This window comes from Lynx canadensis, chromosome F2, assembly GCF_007474595.2.
Source record: "Lynx canadensis isolate LIC74 chromosome F2, mLynCan4.pri.v2, whole genome shotgun sequence".
Taxonomy (NCBI): Eukaryota; Metazoa; Chordata; class Mammalia; order Carnivora; family Felidae; genus Lynx; species Lynx canadensis.
Window position 1 is genome coordinate 11,153,949 of NC_044320.2, and position 23,076 is coordinate 11,177,024.

The 23,076-nt window shown below is 44.4% G+C and overlaps 1 protein-coding gene across 2 annotated transcripts in view; it reads left to right on the forward strand.

The window, feature by feature from the left end:
• The window catches only part of ASAP1 (ArfGAP with SH3 domain, ankyrin repeat and PH domain 1), a 311,284-nt gene that overhangs the window by 144,838 nt on the left and 143,370 nt on the right, over positions 1 to 23,076 (forward strand). For both annotated transcript variants that reach the window (XM_030304285.1, XM_030304284.1), the window contains exon 3: positions 18,643 to 18,715. In XM_030304285.1, the coding sequence (XP_030160145.1) occupies positions 18,643 to 18,715 (73 nt within the window). The remainder of the gene's footprint in view (positions 1 to 18,642; positions 18,716 to 23,076) is intronic.

A 23,076-nucleotide genomic window follows, 5' to 3' on the forward strand; every position in this document is an offset into this window, starting at 1 on the left:
AGATCCCTTTTGTCTCACAGTTGGGCTCACGTTTTTAGGAAGTACTGATCAAGTGAAGAGTCCTCAAACTTAAGGTTATTCTAAATATGTGAAAGCCCTGAAACCACCCTGTACTTTATCCCACTTCTGCCTGTGAAACGAAAGCCCATGGACTGAAGTCCTATATCACCAAGTCCTCCAGAGTCATGTCGTGTGACCTGTTAGCCAGACTCTACACAGTTTGACCAGGACGGAGTTTGAGCCGCTAGTCTGTTCCTGGTGGTGGGCCTTGTCATTGGAGAAGGGGAAAGCTGTCTGTTCACTTTTGAGAAGTGGGGTCATTTGGGGATCTCTGAGGTAACTAGATCGCAAGCTGTCACTCGACAATGTGCTAAGTGGCACTACGGGCAGCCAGAATGTATTTAAAAGGGGAAAAAAGCTTCCCGTGAGGGTATCCATCATAGTTCCTGCACTGGGCTCACCCAGGCTTTCCAAGAAGTGCCCACTAAACATATTGTTTTACTGAGGAACCAGCACGGATTTTTGGAAAACAGAGTTTATAAAACCATCGATCGTGAGCTTTCTTAGAGCCCTTAGTACTGCAGCTCCGTTTTCTAATTCTGATACTTGAGACGGAAACCACTTTTTAACAAATCATTCACAGGAAATTTGCCCCTTCCTTTACAGTACAGCTCAGTCCACAAAATGTCATTTAATAAAAGCTTTTGTATGTATTTATCAAAGAAGACTGAATTCTCTTTATCATTTTTGCTTTCAAGTTCTATTTTTTCTTACATATTTTCTGAAATTTACTACATGCTTCACTTCTAGGTGAATACAAATTTTGCCTTAGCAATCTTATCCCAAATATCACATGACAGGAACGCATTCATGCTTAAAAACATTTTGTATTTAGCTACCTCATAAATGTGATTGAGGTAATTCATCACGCTCCCTGAGGTCAGGGGTTGTCTCTGTATTTCTCGCTCTGGGAGATTGTTCCCACTGGATCTTTGTCAAACCAATGAATTAAGAGTGGAGATTGGGTTTTTTCCCCCAAATATTCTGTAGATGCATCCCCATTTCAAGTAAGTTTGGTATACCAAAGTCTGAATGCAGGAGCGTGATCATTTACATTACAAAAGGACTCGTTCTGATAAAATAACTACATAATGTGACACCAACTGAGGAAAGCCTCTCTGAAATGTTAATGTGCATCTTTGAAGAAATAGGATTTAATTTCAAAGGTTTGACTTGTAGCAAACTACTTCAGCTCTTGTCAACAGGAAGATTTACCTTTATGAAAACAACACCCAGCAGAACATAATCTTTCATTCATTTCTGTCTCAGAGCAAAGTCTAGTACCTCGTCCCTGCTTTCCTCAAGTAATACGCAATCAGTGGGTCCTGGTCTGTGAGCATTCCTCTGCTGATGACATTCTGTCTGAATTGGCTTCCCGAAGGAGCTTTATTTAAAAGGGTGCACTGTTGAGGACCAGCTACTGGCGGGGGGGCGGGGTGGGGGGGGAGGCATTCCACATTAGCCATTGCTCCCTTTAGCCACTATCCTGAATGGCACTCAACTGTAATTTGCAAGAGGATTATTAGTTAGATCTCTGTGACTCCCTGGTATGCGGCAGCTTTTTAGAAGTCAGAAACTTAAGACCTTTCGTCAGTGTTGTGACTTGGCGGCACGTGAATTATTAATACAGTAAAAGATGATCATTAGTGCCTGCTGGTGCTTCAGAATCATGTTTAAAAACACAACTTAAAATTGTCCTTATTAAAAGAAACTTCACTGTTTGACAACCATGCTGACAAGTAAGTCTTAAAAAGAAACACGAAAGTGAAAGAACTATTAACTTTCAGCAACAGGGAGTGTTCAGGGGACAAATGACATACCTATCAAGAGAGATGGAAGGCTGTTGTAGTGGTAACGGCTCGGCCCATGCAGAAAAAATAAGCACGAGGGTTTGGAGCATAAATATTAAGTGGGAAAAGTAGAATGCGAACTGCATGTAAAACACTGATTCTCGTTACATAGAGTTGTACACGAGCAAGGATGGGAAGTCAAGAAAAAAGATCGTGTTTTAGACTTGTGGAGTTATGTGAAATTTAAAATGTTTATTTCTCATTTGTTCAGTATTATGTCCAAAAAGAAAACCAAAATTTTCCGAGGTGTTTTGTTTTGTTGCCGGTAAAGTGTGTCCTATGTGCCTCGTGGCAGGGAACAGCAGACTTGGGAGAAATACCTATTTTTATTTGCTTTTAGCAATTTAATCTCCCTAAGGTCATGGAACACCTGTGAACAGGATAATTTTTTAAAATTAAATTTTGATTTGGGAGGCTTGAGTTTTAAAACAACATTTTATTCCCTGGGTGGGCTTAGAAAGAGTCACCTAGTCTCTCTGAGCCTTCGTTTCCTCAGAAAGGAAAGATTGTGATAATATTTGGGCAGCTGGGGGACTCAGATGCAAAGTAGTAAAAATGAAGAAAGTAAAAGGTATTGTTTTATTTTGGAATAACATTCATGCCATCTGATGCCCCCTGTTCTAAGCGAACATCATTAGGTTGGTTGCTGCTCCTTAAGAAACACCCATTGGCGTCTTTGGTAATGTCCTCTTATACACCGGACACTGGAACCATCTTCTCTGTATACGGACAGCAAGCAGCGCCCGAGCTGCATTTTGGTCAAGTCTTGCTCCACATTTCCCACATGGCCGTTCTTAAAAGAATCAACATCTAGTGTTCATTAACAGAGCAGTGGTTTCGGGCATCTCCATTGTGAAACCTTTTTCTCCCTGCATTCCACGTGCATATACATCCATACACACACATGATACATACTCTTCTGTGCTCATCCTGTATAATTATATGGCATAAAACAATGCAAACAGAAGTTCTAATATTTGTCTTCCCGCACCACAGTGGAATACGTTGTGTGCATTCTGGGGAGATCACTGATCCAAAGAGCTCGTCTGACTGGAAGGGTTTAGATCTGCATCTCCCTTTTCTTTTCCTTTGCCAGTAGCACCCCCAGCCATGTAAAAATTGTCCTTGCTAATTATATGTCTCGTGGGAACCTTGGGAAAAAAATCAGAGTAGTGTCTGCAAATTCTAGCTAACGTTGGTTGAGGGCTTCCTCTGTGCCAAGCACCGCTCTGAGCACTTAGTTTATGTAGATCTTCTCACTTAATCCGCTTAACTCTGTCCGATGGGTTACTGGTAAGGAAATTGAGGCACAGCTGGGTTAAGGAACACGCCCAGGGCACTTAGTTCATAGTGGAGCTGGGATTTGACCCAGGCAGTCTGGCTCCACATTCCGTGCTCTTAAGCATCATGTTTAAATTCCAGCATCTAGTCAGTTGTTGCATGACTCTGCATTTTAGATAAAACTGTGTGGCTCAGCATAAAAGACCACAAGCCACCAGCAGCATATTTTGAATCACCAGGTCAGGACCCAGACATACAGTTGAGTAGGGCACTGCAGCACCTCGGGACTGGTAGGAGGTTAAAAGTCTCTAACTAGCTCAGTGGTCCCTAATCTGTTCGCCAACAAAAACGCCTGTTGTGTTCTGAGGTAGGATCCTGATAAATTCTAAGAATCCTGGAAAGATGGGACTCGGGAAACGCCCTTTCCGGTCTAGGTTTCAGTTATTTTAAGGGACTCTCATTATGTCATAACATGGAAATGGTGTTTGCATGACTATTTTTTGGTCTTTAAATACCTTGTTGTACCTGTAATTATTATTTTCCCAAGAGTGGAGCTGAAATTGCTTCAAGATGGAAGCATGGCGCTTGTGGGTGGGTGTGCTGCTCCGAACTTCAGAGCTGCAACAGAAATTAGAGGTTCACAAGGTAATCGCTGTGATTACAGTTTTCTTTTGGGCCCCAGACAGGAGCTCTGGAAACACAATATTCTACTAATTTCTTAAATGTACAGTTTGCAAGGCAACATGGAAATTACTGAGAGTATGTACTGTTTCTCCCTCATTTTCTATGAGAGTTAACATTTTACCGGGTCTTTTGCAATTGCCGAGGAAAAAGGAGACATTTAATGGCTTCTGAGACACTGTTAAAAGACTTTAAAACATGGGACGCCTGGGTGGCTCAGTCTGTTGAGCCTCCAGCTTCGGCTCAGGTCATGATCTCACGGTTCGTGGGTTCGAGCCCCCACGTCAGGCTGTGCTGACAGCTCAAAGCCTGGAGCCTGCTTCGGATTCTGTGTCTCCCTCTCTCTGCCCTTTCCCCACTCGTGCTCTATCTCTCTCTGTCACAAAAATTAATGAACATTAAAAAAAATTTTAAAAAAGACTTTAAAAATTTTAATACTAAGTCAGCCTTATAATACTGTATTAGGAAATTATTTTACAAGAAAAAACCCTCCAAAGAGTAACAGTACTGGGGTAGCCACGGCTTTTAAACACCTCTGTGTACTTCTCTACGCTTTGCATTTCTAGAAAATTCCTAACTTTATAATCCACGTAATTTTACATTCTATGTAGTGTGGTACTGCATAGTATTTGCACGCAGTTCATATTAGATGCTCAGTAAGTGGCAGTCTTTTATCCTTTCTAATTGTTGCCAATTAATATGTTCTAGTGCCCATACAATAAGCCCTCCAGTTTGTGTCATGTCTTCCTTTGCCGTTTCCCTGTTGTCAGATACCGGTTATTTCTAGCCTTTTATACCGTAAAACCTGGTCACGTGTTTTCTCACGAACCGTGAGACCATGACCGGCGCCGAAATCAAGAGTCAGACGCTTAACTGACGGAGCCACCCCGGTGCCCCTACAGTTTGCCCTTGAGATCAACTGTGACCATCTCTGAAGCCTCTTCATTTGTTACTTTTATCACCTTCTCTACTTACTATTGCTGTATAAGGATAAAGGGACACTTCTATATTGTTTCACTTCCAATTTAAAAATCATTAGTGTGCTTGAAATTATTTGCGTATATTTAACTATTTTCAATTTCTTGTGTTGCCTTTTGTCTTCCTATTCTGCTAGCTTTCTACAGCAGAAGAAGAATTCCACACACTAATTACATACTACAGATGTCAACTTTGTTCCCTTTTTTGTTGTTGTAATTAGTTTTCCCTCTTAGTTCATCTTGGTTTTGTTAAAAATTGATTGCAGTCATTTTTCTTCTCCCTGATAGTGTCTGTTGTCTGTATTGGAAAATTATCAGACCTCTTCAACTAATACACAGTGTATCTTTTTTGAGGCTTAACTTTGTTAGATTTTTTTTAATAGAGTTTCCTATATTGATGTCCCAACACACACTGTTCCTGTAAGTGTGCAAAAAAAAAAAAAATATTCTGGTTTTAATTATTAAGTTATTTTAATTGAGAAACAAGTTTTTAAAAAATATCCCAGGCTTTGATATTCTGTTGTGCATTGGGTATCTCCAAAAAAGAGATAGTTAGCATTTAGTATTTTCCAGGTCTGTAGCAAATTATTTTCTCCCAAAAATACTTTCTCCCATCTCTCTAGAAACAGTTTCCTACAGATCACAGCGTGGGAGATGCCACGCTAATTCACTTGGTTGTTTTTCACCTGCTCAATTTTTTCCTGAGGCAAATGTGTAAACTAGAGTGTCTTGATCTCCTCTGCAGAAAGACACAGATCATATTTAGAGTTAGCCCTTACAGAGTAAAAAGCCTGATTTTGCCATTTACCAGTATCTTTGGCCCTGGACACTTGCTCTGACTTAAATCTGTAAAAAGGCATTAGTAATGCTTGTTTTATGTAATTGATAGAGTCTTTGAATACAAAATTCAGGATGTGCTTTTCATAACATTTTTTTTGGAGGACAAGGGATATACAAAAAAAGGACTCAGAAGTGGCTAGAATTAGAATCTGAGACCAAAGCTGTGATTTATCTTTTAATTACATAGAAATCTTAAATCCCCTAAAACCATTCACTGTTGGTGCCAGTTGTGTTACTTTAAAAAAATAAAACCGTCTTTCACTGAAAATTTAGCATGCTGAGAGAGTTGAATAGTAATGTCCCTAGGACTGGAAAATGTTTGATTTTCAGAGAATTAGAGCCCTAAGAGATACATATGGACCAGTTTTCTAGATTTACTCATGAGGAAGCTGAGAACCTGAACGGCCTGAGGGACAGAGTCAGATTTACATGTCAGGTGACCAGGGTCCTACACGGGGTTCTCTCTGCCCACGAGGAGCCTGTAGGTCTCGTGGGCACATGCAGCCCAGGGCTGGGGACTGGAAGCTGGCCTACAAGAGGGGAATGAAAATGAATACATACGTAGTATCTTAAAAGATTAACAGCTACCATTTGTTGGCAATAGAAATGTAAGAAAAAAAGTCCTTGTGATAAGTGCTCTCGTGGCACTAGGGGCTGAAGAGATTCTCAGCAGGAAGTGGGTAGAGGTTCACAGAAGAGATGGTAAAACCCAATCTTCAGGTTGAGTGTGAGTTTGCAAGATTGTTAAGAAGAAAAGGCAAAGGACAGAAGTATTATTGAGAAAGGAGAGAATTGTAGCCACTGGGTTGGCATCTCCAGAGTCAGACCCAAAAGGGCCTCGGTATATTTGAGCATCATTAATTTGGAGTGTTAGGAATTATAAAGTGAGTGGTCCAAAGACAAACAGAGCCTGCGACAGTAGTGTGGGGGGAGGCGGGAACGGGTTTTGTGCTGGGTTGGCCCTTTATTCTAGGTCTTAAAGTGAAGGTGACACCATCAGATTTGTATTTTAGAAAGGCTTCTCTGGCATCAGAGTGGTGGGTGAGGGTGGGATTGCTCGGAGACTGTTAAGGGATCTGGCTGGGGCATGATCACATCCCATGGTAAGTCAGGAGGCTTCGGGATGGGTTTAAGACCTGTCACAGAGGTAGAACTGGTGGGATGCCTGCTGGTTACAGAGAGTTGGGCCAGAGGGATGTGACCTTGAGTCTGGCATCATGATGCCATCCTTTGAGGTTTTGAGCAACTGTGGAATGGGGAGGAGGAAGCATTTCTGGAGGAAGCCTTAAGTCTGGGGTGTAGTCCTAGAGTAGGAAGTGGATTGAGTCACGACAGAAAGGCCAGAATTTACATTAGCGAAATACCCAGCCTCCTGGCTCTTCCCTTTCCAGCCTTGCTTCTTTACCTTCCATTTCCAGTACAGCCAGACTGATTTTTGTGAAGGTCACGACCGTGTTGTTCTAAAACCCAGTGGCTCTGCCTTTAACCATTGCTTTGAGAATAAAAACCAAAGTCCATACGTGGATTTTCCTTCCTGCGTGGTCTGGCCCCCATCCATCCCTTTAGCCTCCACGTGGCTTTGGCCGCCTGGTCTCACGGCTGCTCCTAAACCCCAGACGTGCCTTCTCAGAAATGCTGCTGTGCGCTCTGCTGTTTCGTGTCGTCCACGTTAAAGAAGAGAATGGTTTTGTCTGTGCCAGGTATCCCCATATCTAGTATGGACCTTGACACGTAGGAGGGGTAGGCAGCCGTGGATGGATAAACCCAGTATGTAGGTGTTCCCGTTCACCCCGTCACACTCCTCAGCGTGGCTGAAGCACCCGAGTGACCTTTCCGTGGGCCACCGCCAGATTAGAAATGCCAGGGAGGGAAGCTGTCCCTCTTTTCAAAATCAGCTCCTGTTTTCTTTGCTGACCCCAAGGATAGATGAGTCCTCCAGTTCTTCCCTTTCAAGGACTTTCCTACCAGTCACTCCCACTGGTGTTTTCCAGTCAGTCACTGATGCACCCAAATGCCCCTGGAGGCTTTCCTTCACAAGCCTGTGCATCTCTGTATGGTGTTGTGAGTTCCTAACACTAATCGTGTGCGCAGGACTCATGCCAACAACCCGTTATCGTGAAGACGATGCCCGCCGTCGGGCGTGTAGGTCCTGCTTGGCGAAGCCTGCGGAGGCCCCTTCCGGGACGTGCCTGAAGCTCAGTGGCTTCCACAGCCGCGCTGCGGTTTTGCCCGGCGCCCACAGTGCCAAGCACAGCACTCAGCGGGTGGACCGACACGAAACGGTCGGTGGGCAGCGCAGGCCTGACCTGCTCGGGGGGCACGGCCCCAGTGGGCTGCAGGCTGACTTCCCCCCACTTCACCTTTTGTCCCCCGGCCCCTCCTTAAAGAGCTACTTTGTGCGGGTTTTCAAGCACAGCACGGCCGTCAGCTCCTCTTCGGCTCCTTCACAGAGAATCCTGGAGTGGGAAGGAGACGGGTTTTGAAGTTGCCTCGCAGTCTGGTGACCGAATCCCTGGCTGGTTTTTTTTAAGGGCCCCTCCGTCCCGTGGACTCCACTGTGTCAGGTTGGAAGGTGGGAGAGCGCAGTGCTTGGGAAAACAGGCTTTAGGGATCCGGAAGGCCCAGCTTTGAATCCTGGCGATGTCCCTGACTGGCTGCGGGATCTAGAGCCATTCTGAGCTTCAGTCTCCTCATCTGTAAAGTATGGGTAACGGAAGCCGCCTTGAAGGTTACTGTGAGGACTAAGTAAGATGTTGTATATAAAACACGTTCGTGATATTTTCATCATCATCGTCATCAGCATAGGGGACAGTGGAGGCGAGAACAAGCAAATACAGGAACCTGTGGACGGGGAAGGAAAGGAAGAGAAGAAGGAAACACCTGTCTGTGCCAGGTGTCGTGTGAGGAAGGCATGAGTGTTCGAGGATGACTAACCCGAGCACGGTCACACAGCCGGGAAGTGACGCGGGGTCTCCCTGGGCTCAGTCATTGCCTGTAGCCATCGTCTCGCACTTGCTCTCAGAATGGCTCCTTCCACGACTAGGCTCTGCTGCTTCTGGGTCCACGGAGAAACACCTGGACCTGCTGACAGGTGGTTGCTAAATGCTAGGATATCTGTGGGCACCCCTGGGGGTAACTCGTGCGGATGGTGTGGGGCCGGCAAGGACTCTAGCTGTTCGGGGCAGAGAATGTGCTTCTCGGAGAAAAGCACGACTTGGCTTAGCCCTTAGAGATGGGTTAGGGTCTCTGTGCAGAACGTACGCAGTGGCTTAGCTTTTTTCTGATGACCAGTCTGACGTTAAGGGTCTTGAAGGAGATCTGCTCCCCTTTTTTTGTTCACGTGGCTGGATCCTGACATCTGTGCAGGAGGCAGAGTGGGTTACTGAAATGACTACTGAATTTGGAAGTGAGCCAGGCCTTCCCTTCCTGGGGGCGGCGGGGGGCGGGGGGGCAGCCGTTTCCCTCTCAGGGTCTGTTTTTCCCATCGGTAAGAGGAGGGGACAGTGGGGGAGGGAGTCAGGCCCTTCACCCTGCTCAGCTTCCTCTGCCCACGTTACATATTGGACTTCTCTGAGGCTGCCTTTGCAGCCTCAGAGTGGTCAACTGAGGGGAGTATGTTGCATCGAGGTCCCTGGCCTTCACGGAGAATATCTGATGATTTCATCAAAACCTCATAGATGTGATTTAACTTTTGAGAGACAGGGTGAGCCCTGGGGAGATAGGAAATGAGTATTTATACATGCCTCACCCAAGCAAAAAATAAGTACTGCTATATTTACATTAGTTAAGATGATACTTCTTCCAGTAAGGAATTAACACTTAGGTTTTTAAAATAAATAGCTCACGAGAAATAAATAGTAGCATTTTGTGTCAATCTTGTTCTAATACACCTTTAATTCTAGACCCTTTTAATATAGAGGCAGATTCACTTGATGTTATTGAACCCCTACACTGGGCCTGGCATAGTCCCTGCCCTAAAGATGTTTACACACCTAATGGGTAATTTATGCATACCCAGGCAAGTGGACTTTTGTGAGTTACAGTTTTATGCAGTACCTTTTCTTTGCATTGGAAGGTTGATAGGTTGGAAGTGTTTTCGTGCATGGAATAAATAGAGCCTCAGATTCGGGCAGGAAGTGTTGCCAAAGGTGATAGATTGAATGTTTGCTACAGATCTGAACTCTGAAGGAACTTCCAAGTGGGGTCAAACCTGAGTCATTTATAGCATCTACAGATTTTGAGCATCTGTGGGTGAATTCCTACCCCATTCCACCCTTCAGCCAGAGGTACAGTAGAGGACATTAAGTTTCTGATTGAAATCTGTATGAATATGGGAGGATCGGAATCTTAAGGCCACCTTTTATAGTCTAAAATAGCACAGATAAACACTTCTGTTTGTGGATGATATGTCAACTTTCCATTTTTTGGCTCAGTGATGCAAACCGAACTTTATTTTAAGTTGATCATTTCCCCTGTGTAGCCGCCTCATCCAGCTCATATTAATCTTGAAACTAACGATAACATCTTCACCGTCTTTACCTCTTCCTTTCGTATATGCTGCTGCCGCCGTGCCCCCTTCCCCTGTTGGCAGCTGCTCGGCGCTGCTTTCTGATTGAACCTCATCCTAACTGCTGGTGTTGTGTAGCTGGCACACAAGGTCATTCTCGACTCCCCGAGTTGACAGGGACTTCACTTCCAGCATTTGAGCTGGAAAGGAAAAACGCTGAAAAGAAAGAGAGAAGGAGCAGCAGGCCAAGCCCCTGTAGTTCTGGAGAGGAGCTTCGAGAACGGGATTTCAGCAGCTCCCAAAGCTGGTGGGTTCAGAAAGATTGCAGGTGTGGATGTAGACATGAGTAGTGGAGAGTGTGGGAACAGAAGTCCCGGGGCAGTAGGGCTGGGTCACATAGGGCGTTGCAGGCAGTGTAGGGGACCTGGATGTCATTGCAGGAACAGGGACTTCATTGACTCTTCCTTCCTCGTGTGTGTGTGTGTGTGTGTGTGTGTGTGTGTGTGTGTGTGTGTGTTCCTTCAATTCAGCAAATTCTAACTGAGCATCTTTTTTTTTAAAAATTTTTTTAACGTTTATTTATTTTTGAGAGACAGAGATAGAGCACGAGCAGGGGAGGGGCAGAGAGAGGAGGAGACATAGAATCCGAAGCAGGCTCCAGGCTCCAAGCTGTCAGCACAGAGCCCAACACGGGGCTCAAACTCATGAACTGTGAGATCGTGCCCTGAGCTGGAGTTGGACACTTAACTGACTGAACCACCCAGGTGCCTCTCACTGAGCATCTTTTTTGTACAACATACAAGTATTGTCCTTCCAGACCTCTTAGTTAGTTGAGTAGGGAGGAGACACGGGCGCCTAAACACCTGAAATACAAGGTAAAGAGTAGAATGATAGGAAGTGTGGGTAAAGCCCCAGGGTAGCAAGCATCAGTGGTCTTTGCACATCTCCCTTCATCAGTCTCATTTAAAGCAGTGCCAGGCTCTGTGTGCTCTCCCGCCAAGGGATCTGTCATTGCCATCTTGCTGTGGCAGGGAGAAGGGAGGGAAGCTCAGGTAGATGCAATGTTTGGTTGGCACACTGACCGGTGCCTGGCTCAGAGCAGTGTTCAGTGTGTGCCTAGCACAGTTACCAGATGAGTAAGTAAATGATACAAAAACCCCAGTTGGATGATCCTCAGAGCACATACTCACTCACATGGTTTGCCTGATCCCTCTTCTTTCTGGAGCTGATGGGTAGTTTCCATTGTCATTCTCCTCTGGCACCTTTGTTCACAGTGCTCTTCATTATGTCATCAGATTACTCTCGGGCTTATTCCTGAGTCACACTATAATTGCACACGTATGCACTCTAGTGTATCGGGCCTTACAGTGGGTAAATGATGAATGTATTGATAGGCTGCAAGGCTGCATTCTCTGTTCTGTTCTCTGAGGCCTTATGCCTACGTTAAGTAGGCATCCGGCCTCTCGGGTAGCCTGAGCACTTTGCTCCCGGGTCCTGCCTCCTTCCTGCAAGGTCGCCTGATTGCTCAGGAAGCTGAAGGCCTAAGCAGTCAGGTATGAACCAAAATTAGACCAACAGAGTCTTCCCTTCCTTTCCCTATTACGGGAATTACACATGAGAGCATTTGCTTTGTAGTGATTAGGGGACAAAAGCATCTATTAAGATGCGTTTTTGCAATTACGTCTGCGAATGTGACTAGAAAGTGATAAAATGGAAACAGTCCCCTCCCCCCCTTTTTCCCAAGGGAACAAAAATTCTTTTCATTGAAGAAATCACGTTACTGGTAGGACTACTTGTTCCAGAGATGTTTGGCTCTCACTGCTCCAAACGTTTCAGGAATTTCTCTGCAGAAACACCTTCAGAGGTTAGGGTAGCGATAGCCTGCTCTGCGTGAGGCTTTGCGCCAGCCACTTCCAGGTGTGCACTCGTACCCTCAGCGCTCACGTCCACGGAAGGTAGGTGTGGGCCATCCACGTCGGCGTATCCCGAACAAGCTCTGTGCTGGTCATTTTATTGATGGACCACTGTTTCTTTTTCTTTTTTTTAATGATTTTATTTTTTATTTTTTTAAATTTACATCCAAATTAGCATATAGTGCAGCAATGATTTCAGGAGTAGATTCCTTAGTGCCCCTTCCCCATTTAGCCCAGCCCCCCTCCCACAACCCCTCCAGTAACCCTCAGTTTGTTCTCCACATTTATGAGTCTCTTCTGTTTTGTTCCCCTCCCTGTTTTTATATTATTTTTGTTTCCCTTCCTTCATGTTCATCTGTTTTGCCTCTTAAAGTCCTCATATGAGTGAAGTCGTATGATTTTTGTCTTTCTCTGACTAATTTCACTTAGCATAATACCCTCCAGTTCCATCCACATAGTTGCAAATGGCAAGATTTCATTCTTTATGATTGCCGAGTAATGCTCCATTGTATATATACACCACATCTTCTTTATCCATTCATCCATCAGTGGACATTTGGGCTCTTTCCATACTTTGGCTATTGTTGATAGTGCTGCTATAAACATGGGGGTGCATGTGTCCCTTCAAAACAGCACACCCGTATCCCGTGGATAAATGCCTAGTCGTGCAATTGCTGGGTCGTAGGGTAGTTCTGTTTTCAGTTTTTTGAGGAACCTCCATACTGTTTTCCAGAGTGGCTGCACCAGCTTGCATTCCCATGATGACCACTGTTTCTTTTCTGTCATAAGTACATGCATGAGATTTAGCTCCAAAGACTTCTGCTTAATTTCAGAAAATCACATTTATCCAAAATAAGAACAGTGTTTCCTGTTTGAGTATATTGAAGAAAGTTGCAAAGACTTAGAAAGTAATTCCGAAATAGAAAATCTTAATAATAACAATAGTATCACTGTTGCTCATTTAACATAAGTATATCATATGTCAATAAGGTGTTTTTTAAGAAAGTGGACAGAATAACTGTTTTAAGGCACAAAATGAACTTGGAATGTAGAAGTTCTGTCTCTCCCAAACCGTTCCTTTTGGTGCCCTCCTTTTGGTCTTAGCTCTTACACCTTGCAACTGTCTATACACGTCACACACCCACCCATCTAAACCTGGGCTATTCAAAACCATTAGGGGAAGAATTACAGACGGCCACGTTTTCTGAGTCCAGAACTTTATTTCGTTCAGCCATCTTCAAGGCAAGCCCTGTGGTACATACTTTCCTGTTTTGTGCAACCGTGAATACTGAGGAATTCGTTTATTCAGTGATTTGTCAACTTCGTTCCGTACGCATTTTTGAGCATCTGTCACCTGCTAGGCACGGGGAATGGGCATTTAGCTATGAGCAGGTCACACAGGCCCTGCCTTCATAGAGCTTTCCTGCAGGGAGATAAATACAGTAAAAACAAACAAGTCACAAACGGGATCATTTCAGGATGTGGTAGTACTATGGAAAAGCCAGCGTGAGTGTACCAGAGAGTAATGAAGCAGGCTGAGGGGGTGTGCTGCTTTAGATTGACCATAGAAGGGCCCTCGGAGGAAGGGGCGTTTCATCTGAAGCCTGTGTAAAAAGGAAGCCAGTCAAGGGAACTGCTTAGGGAAGAGCATTCCAGGCAAAGGGGTCAGCTAGAGCAAATACCCTGAGCTGGGAGCACGTGTGGCTGGGTCCCTCTGTGTCTCTGAGAACGTCCGTTGTTGCACTGCTGTGACAGAGGGATGCTGCCTGTCCTGGAGGGGTACGAAAGGCTCCATGTCCTACCCTGAGTGGCCTCAGACTCCTCAAGAATTTTGCATTCTCATGTCCGGTTTGTGTAATGTTTCTGAATTCTTCTGGCTCCCACGTAAGGCCTCTGTCGGCATGGCTTCTCTGACAGTGTCCTTCAGATTTGCAACAGCCTGTGTCTTCTCTGTGAGTTCAGAGGACCGGACCTGTTAGGGCTGTACATGAAGTAGCCATAAAGCGTCTCCATACCCAGGTTGGAAGTGCTTCCCTACATTATAGACACTGCTCTTTAGTAATGTAGCGAATGTGAGAAATTGCAAGATTTTGGATAGGAAAGGGACTTTTCTATTGTTAGAGATCAGAATGTTCTCCTGGATTCCTTTATTTGTTAATCCATCCTCCCTCTTTCTCTCCCCCACACATGTACCCTTTTGAGTTGTTCAACCTCGGATGCATACTTAGAAATGCAGGTACATATTTTAGCATTGGGAAATACAATAATTTTATAGACCAGTTATCTGCCACTCTTCTCTTAGCCTGTATTTAATTGTACGCATGTGACATTTGAAAGGATGTCACTGCACATGTTGCTTGTCTGGCAGTTGAGGGGATGGCACTTTGTAGCACGTTTAGACGTGTGCTGTTCTGGAGGGGAGCCCTGTCTGACGCAGTGACAGTGTCCTCTGCTCTTAAACACAGGGCCTGTAAAAACGCATTTTACTTGGCTTCTTTCTGCCAGTGGCCAAATGCTAGGGTGTAAAAAGAGAAGCGTTAACCCAGATTCAACTCTGACTGTAGCTGTCAAATGCGGATGTTATTAATAACCTTTAAATTACGTGCGTGAACTTTAAACCCTGTTAGTTTATAGACGAGTTGGTAAAACTTCAACATAAATTCTGAGACTTTTCCCAAGGAGGGGGAAATAAAAAGGAAGCAGATAGTTGGTCTTATAAAATGTTAGACTGGAATCTTCCACATCCGTGTGCTCACTTGGGCTCATTAACTCTCTAACTGTGGAAGGACATTAAAGCCCACTCATTAATTCCTCTTTGAGTAGACCCATCTTTTTGCGGTCATCACTCCCCAAAGCTGAACAGATACGTTCTTTTCTTCCAAAAGCAGGATTTTTGTTCCTTTCTCAAAACCAATTAGGAAATGGTTAGATCCAGGGGGAGCATGAACACACATTTGTGCTGCCATGGATGGGTGGTGTGCTTGAAAAAGCCTAGGCTGGTTCTCTTACTTAATGTGCCACTTGGCAGGCAAACTGTTTATTTCTCTAAAACCCCAGGGTTTTTCATCTGGAAAAAAAAAAATAGATAGTAAGAATACAAAAAATAAATGGCAGCTATTATTGGGATTATTTTTTAAATGTTTTTCCCACAAAAGCAGTTCATCAGAAGATAAACCCATTAGATTTTGTGTCTTAAATATATGGTTATTTGTACTTATTTGCATTAGTTTCTTTCCCTGGAAGACTCTTAACATCCTGAATAGCTTGTAATTTCTTAACTCATTTGTCTCTGAAAACTGGCAGGTAGTTCCACTCCCACCCCCCTTAACATGAGGCTCTATTTTTATTTTATTTTTTAATTTTATTTATTTTATCCTATTTTATTTTATTTTATTTTTGTTTAAAAAAATTTTTAATACGAAATTTATTATCAAATTGGTTTCCATACAACACCCAGTGCTCATCCCAACAGGTGCCTTCCTCGATGCCCCTCACCCACTTTCCCTCCCTCCCACCCCCCAACAACCCTCAGTTTATTCTCAGTTTTTAAGGAGGCTCTATTTTTAGATGCAGTTCATCCCAGACATCACGGGAACGCAGAGCTGGGTGCTGTTGGGAGGTCAGGTTCTGTTGTGAGGACCTGAGCTCAGACTCGCGCTCTGCCGTCCAGGGCGAGTCAGACTTTCTGAGCCTCTTTGTTCCTCATCTATAAAACGAATTTGATAACAGTACTGCTTTCATGGGGTTTTGGTGAGAATGACATGAGGCAGTCCGTGGCAGCCTCAGCACCCTCTGTGCCACTCTAAGCACTTATTAAAATGTGAGTTCTCTTTCCTCTTTTCTCTACAGTACAAACCTCAACTCTGTGAAATAACTCAAACTTTGTCTCTTGTGAAACTGTCTAGTAAGACACTGTTTCATTAAGTGTGGAGTGCAGTATCATGGTGTTACAGGAGATGGTCGCAGGTACAGAATAGATGAGCATTTTATCTTTTTTTTTTTTAAGTTTATTTAGAGAGAGAGAGAGAGAGAGAGATGGGGAAGGGCAGAGAGAGAGGGAGAAGGAGAGAATCCCAAGAAGGCTCCATGCTACCAGAACAGAGCCCTGCGTGGGGCTCAGACTCAGAAACCATGAGATCATGACCTGACCCAAAACCAAAAGTTGGACACTTAACCAACTGAGCATTTTATAGAGAGAGTCACAGTGATCTTTAAAAAGGGTATCTTCTATTAATGGTGAGTGATCCTGATTTTCCACTTACTACACTTCTGGACAATGTAAAAGATGTGAATGGGCTTAAAGAAAAATATTAAATAGAAGTGCAGGTGGTAAATGGCTGTGACAAATGTGTGGAGGTGGAACATAAGCAATGGGCGTGGTGGAGGGTAGTGGTCAGACTTGGGGTCTGAAAACTCGGGGTTTTACCTCAGCGTCTCATTAGGTTTGAGATACAGTAGACGTTAGCGTGAGATGTGACTCCTGCCCCTTCTGGCTCTGTGACTTTGGACAACTTAATTAGTCTTTCCCTGTCCCTCCCTTTCTGCAAATACTTATTGAAGGCCTATTTCCTTATCTTAAAAACGTGGATGCTGCTTTCTGGGGGTTTTGTAAAGATGCAGTGCAAAGGGAGAAGATATTGGAAGCATATGTATCTTACCTACTTGGTACGTCCACCATACCAAGTTCATACCTGGTGTAGCAAGCGCTCAGTAAACTTGGGTTCTTGTGTTACTCAGGACTTGTGTTGCAAGTGGTAGAACCCCCACTTCAACCAGCTTGGGGCAAAAATATACTCAGTCTACAGGAAGGTTAGCAGTGACCTATGCCTTGGGTGCAGCTGGAAGCCAGGACTCTGATGCCACCAGGACCCTCTCCAGCTCCTGTGTCTGGTGCTCTGTGTATGTCATCGGTCCATCCGTCTGTCCAGATTCCTCACAGATCAAGGAACAGAACCACCGGTGATCACCAGGCGCCCCTCCTCAGAAGGGATCTGCACACTGAGGTCCCTGTTTCCCAAGCCCAGAAATCCTGTGAGGGCCTGGGCCCAGCGCCGGTCAGGTACCCACCCTGCCAGCCACCGGGGTCCAGAGGACTGGAGCTGAACGGAAGGGGCAGCGCCACTTGAGCCACAGGTTTAGAGTGACAGGAAAGACTGTCTTGCAGGCCAAGGGCGTTATTACCTGCATTTACCCTTTTCATCTCTTTGTACGACTTTCAGGGGTAGGAGTGTTTACCCTCTGTGGGCCTCGGTTTTCTCCTCTGAGGTTTTGAGGTTTAGATGATGTCATGGATGTGAGCGTACATTTCATGGTCTTAAATTTTATGTGCCTAAGTTCATTATTATTGCTGTCACTGCTCGTGCCCTCCAGATTTTGACACACCATCCAGGGGCTCCCAGTCTCTGGATCGTTGACCCTCAGGGAAGCAGAGAGGAAGGTTTAAAGTTGTTTTAAGAAGTTAGGTCAGCATGCCATATACATTTCTATATTGAATACAACCCTTTTTAAATTTGATTTGGAATTGAAATACACATTATGAAAAGAGTATGCATGTCCTAAGTGCACAGTCTTCCCGAACAGAGCACAATTGTGTGTCCAGTCCCTGGATTAAAAATCAACAGTCAGTCCCCTAGAACCACCCCACCCCCGCAACTTGTAGCACAAGTAGATGATGTAGATGTGTTTATACATCATCTAAGAAATCATTTAAAAGCATTACCAGCATCATGGTAGCATTTTCCATGCTGTGCTTTTTTAGTAAGCAGAATTTTAAAATACAACTGGCCTTGTGTCATAAGTTTTTTAATTTTAAAAGGAATCCTCAGGGGCACCTGTGTGGCTCAGTCGGTTAAGCATGCGACTTCGGCTCAGGTCATGATCTCACAGTTCGTGAGTTTGAGGCCCACATCAGGCTCTGTGCTGACAGCTCAGAGCCTGGAGCCTGCTTCACATTCTTTGTCTCCTTCTCTCTCTGCCCTTCCACCACTCATGCGCGCGCGCGCTCTCTCTCTCTCTCTCTCTCTCTCTCTGTCTCTGTCTCTGTCTCAAAAATAAACATTAAAAAAAAAAAGTTTAAAAGGAATCCTCAGGTCACTCTCATTGCGCCCTTTGAAATGTTTTCTTCCTGGCTGAAATTCCCATCAGGTGATAAAAATGTGTTTGGTTCTCTTGGATATGTGTCATTCACGTCTTATGCCTTTGTCCCTTCCCGGGTTGCACCTTCTTCCAGTGAAAACCAGTCTTCCCCTATCTTAAGTGGCTTGTAGTTTCTTTGCCGTGCAGAGCTTAGTGTGAAAACCGACTGACTCCCATGCTGTCAGCTTCCCCCAACACTGAGCTTCGTGGAACGACTCTTTTTATCCCCGAAACAGAACTCCTCAGATCATGGGTACTGCCGGTCTCTGAAATGGTTCCCTGTTCGTAAATATGTCCACTTGCTACCGCTGTGGCGCTCCACAGGATGAATGTCATTACGAGTGAGTTTTAATTTGCCAAATTTTCCAACATCTTCTCCCCTCGTTTTTCTCTTTTAGGCTCTAGACCAAGATAGAACAGCCTTACAGAAAGTGAAGAAGTCTGTCAAAGCAATATATAATTCCGGTCAAGGTAAGTACTTTCCAAAGCAGACGACATGAATTATATATAACGTTTACAGTTTTCTCTGTTATCTGTAAGATGTTACGTTTATAGAAGACAGTACAAAAGAAAAAATAAGGTCGAAGAAGTTCCATTTTTCCCTTTTTTCTCTGTTTCTTCTCCATCTAAACCGGTTACTGTTTCCAAAATAAAACAATGAAAGAACATTAGTTGCAGTGGGTTTTTAGACCCACTGGACATTTAAAACCTTAGCAGGTGTACAGGTAATTTAGCCACAGGTGACATGTGAGATAGGCAGCATCTGTTTGTGTAGCTGATCAGTTCGTAATTCAGGGGTCTCTGTTAAACACGTGAAGATGGTTCTTTCTGCAGCGTACCTCTACAACATTCGGAAATCGGTGTGAGTGCTGGGGAAGGGGGCGAGGCTGAACTGAGACCTGACCAGATCTGCCAACCAGAGTCTATTCTTGGCCTTGAAGTCGGACAGGTGCAGGTTTGCACCCTCACTCTGCCTCTCACTAGCAGTGTGACCTTAGGCTGGTTACTTCACGGTTTTGAACCTCCATCTTCTCTTTAAAGCAGAGATTGTGGTATTTTTGCAGGGTCGTCGAAGGGAGTTAATTAGCTAATATCTTCACCTCGGGGAAGTTCAGTAAATGCCATACATTCATATTTTATATAAATTTTATATTTTATTTATAGTCATACTCCTAATTGTCATAAAATTACGGAGTAGAAAGGAACATTGAAAAAGGAAAAACTCGACTGTCAGATGCTTTATGGGCCTCCTCTCATCAGAGCTGGGAATCGGTAGTCTCAACGAGCTGGAAATCTAATTGTCTCTTGTCTTCTTCAAAGCCCTTGGGCCTGATTGTTAACACATTCTGTATCCTGATTTCCTGACACCTCTCTAATTTCCTTATTTCCAACAAGACACAAACTTCTAATTAAGACAGATGAATAGAGAATTGTCTAGTTATATAGTGATGTTTTAACTGTTTAAATGTTTCAAATGTTTTAAATCTTGGCCTAAATTATATAACTTCTGCCTTAGCTTCATTCTGATTTACCCCCAAAATGTGGCAGCCCCTTTGTAGATATTCGCCCTCTGGGGGGAGGTGAACGGGGGGAATAACGAGGAGGTGGCCATGGGGAGCTTCTGAGGTGGTGGTAGTGTTCTCTTTCTTGATTTGGGGATGATTACGTAGCTCAGTTTAAAAAAAAAAATTTTTTTTTTTTTCAACGTTTATTTTTTTGGGACAGAGAGAGACAGAGCATGAACGGGGGAGGGGCAGAGAGAGAGGGAGACACAGAATCGGAAACAGGCTCCAGGCTCTGGGCCATCAGCCCAGAGCCTGACGCAGGGCTCGAACTCACGGACCGCGAGATCGTGACCTGGCTGAAGTCGGACGCTTAACCGACTGCGCCACCCAGGCGCCCCGCTCAATTTATTTTTTGATAATTCTTCACATGCTACACTTAAGGCTTACATACTTTTTGCATGGATGCAGGTATGTTATGCATCAGTGAAAGTGTATGGAAAATGGATACACAGGTAGGTTTATTGAAGCATTGATTGTGATCATCCGGATTTGTGGTGGAAAAACCAAAAACAAATGGGGACTTAGGATATCTATTTCATAAAATACAGTTTTTGTGAGAAAGAAACTCAGGTAGCGTAGATCACTAACTCTCACTACTTGTTAAGTAAATGACTTAACTTCCATGGATCTTAAATTGCTTCACCATAAAATGAGAAAACAATCATCTAATTTGCAGAGCCTTGTATGGATAAAATGAGGTAATCTTTAAAGCCACCAAAAAACTTCCTGCACGTGGTAGGTGCATCGCACTTGGGGAAAACGACAAGCAGATCGGTGGCATGGGTTCCTTCTCTGGGTTAATTCAGTCTTCTACAAATAACACTGGGCCCGCCCGATTTCCTAAAGAGCTTAATGAGCCAGTATCCGCCTCAGGAACCAAGTGTCAGTTCTCCGTAATGTTATGGTTTATGCTTGAGGCTCTCAGCTTGTGAGCCACCGAAGAGAGACCTCCGATTTGCAACGGAGCATTGCTACCATATTTGCTCGGCTGGGGGCTCCACGTAACTCCTTTTCTCCCCAGTGTCCTTGCTCAAGACGCGTTCCCTCTGTGTGCCATGGTGACCACAATCACATCCTTCAGCAGCTCACACAAGGGCTCTTTTTCTTGGTAGGGATGTGCTTCATCTTGTTCTTGAAAGGGCTTCCTTGGTCACAGCTGACCTGGGTATGGCGGGAGGGAGAGGCTGTCCGTGCATATGTGTAAGGTAGAGAGTTCAAGGAATATGTGCAGTCTGACTGCCACTTCCTCCAGGAGATTGTTCTCGCCTTTTGAATGGGGACCTCAGCGTTCTGAGTGTGACCGCTCCTACCCCTCGCTGGGTGAGGGATTCCCCTGCGTACTTTGCCTTATGTCTCTACCATCTAATAGAGTAGCTTCTAGTCACATAATGGCTTTTTAAATTTAAGTTCGGGGCGCCTGGGTGGCGCAGTCGGTTAAGCGTCCGACTTCAGCCAGGTCACGATCTCGCGGTCCGTGAGTTCGAGCCCCGCGTCAGGCTCTGGGCTGATGGCCCAGAGCCTGGAGCCTGTTTCCGATTCTGTGTCTCCCTCTCTCTCTGCCCCTCCCCCATTCATGCTCTGTCTCTCTCTGTCCCAAAAATAAAATAAACGTTAAAAAAAAAAAAAAATTTAAGTTCATTAAAATCAAGTAAGATTTAAAATTCAGGTCCTCCAGGCTCAGTAGCCACATTTTGAGTGCTCAATAGCCACAGTGTGACTGACAGCTACGGTATTGGACAGGGCAGACCCAGGACATTTCCATCATCACAGGAAATCGGTTTGCAGCAGGAGGAGAACATACACCCCATCGTATTGTAACTGTTGATTGGTCTGTCTGGCATTGGACTAGCGAGTGTCAACCCTGACTTTTTTTTTTTTAACTTGTTTTATTTTTTATTTTTCTTAATTTACATCCGAGTTAGTCAGCATCTAGTGCAACAATGATTTCAGGAGTAGATTCCTTAGTGCCCCTTACCCATTTAGCCCATCCCCCCTCCCACAACCCCTCCCTCAGTTTGTTCTCCATATTTATGAGTCTCTTCTCTTTTGTCCCCCTCCCTGTTTTTATATTATTTTTCCCTTCCCTCATGTTCATCTGTTTTGTCTCTTAAAGTCCTCATATGAGTGAAGTCATATGATTTTTGTCTTTCTCTGACTAATTTCACTGAGCATAATACCCTCCAGTTCCATCCACGTAGTTACAAATGACAAGATTTCATTCTTTCCGATTGCCGAGTAATACTCCATTGTATGTATGTATATGTGTGTACATATGTATGTGTGTGTATACACACACACACACACACGCACACACACCCACATATACATCTTCTTTACCCATTCATCCATCGATGGACATTTGGGCTCTTTATACTTTGGCTATTGTTGATAGTGCTGCTATAAACATGGGGGTGCCTGTGTCCCTTCGAAACAGCACACCCGTATCCCGTGGATAAATGCCTAGTAGTGCAATTGCTGGGTTGTAGGGTAGTTCTATTTTTAGTTTTTTGAGGAACCTCCAGACTGTTTTCCAGAGTGGCTGCACCAGCTTGTATTCCCATCAACCCTGACTTTTCATTAGAATCACCCAAAGAGCACTTAAAACACAAACACAGGGGTCCCTCGGGCCTACACACCAAGAGCTTTTCTAGAGTAAGGCCCAGGTATTGGGATCATAATAAAATCACTTCCCAGATGATGTGCAGCTAAAACGGAGAGCTTCTGCACTGGCCCATGAACTGCCTGAGGAGGGTTGGTGCTGTGTCTTTTATCTTCATATTTTATGTGTTTGTCACCAAATACCGTTTGTTCAACAAACATTTATTGAACACCTGTTCCATGATACCATTCTGGGGGGTGAGTATATTAGACAAATCGGACAGAATCTCTGCCTTCATGAATTTTACAGTTCAGTGGGAGAGATACCAGAAAGTACTTATAATTTAGAAACTGGAAAGCTTACAAAGAGGGACCTGATATAGTCTGACAGGGTGCTAAGGGGAACACCTCTCGGAGGAGGTGACATTCAAGGGGGTTGATGCGTACGAAGCTAAGCTGAGGTAGGTCTACCATTATCCCCATTAGATCCCATTTTATAGGTGGTGAGGCTGAAGCTTCAAGAGCCAGACTATCTTCTGCAAGGGGCCACACCTAACAGTAGTGGAACGAGGGTCTAGCTGATTCCAGCTTTGTTGTATATAGCCACCCTGTACCTGTCTTCTACCTGACATGTGGTTAGAGGTTCAGCACATGGGGAATGAATTGCTA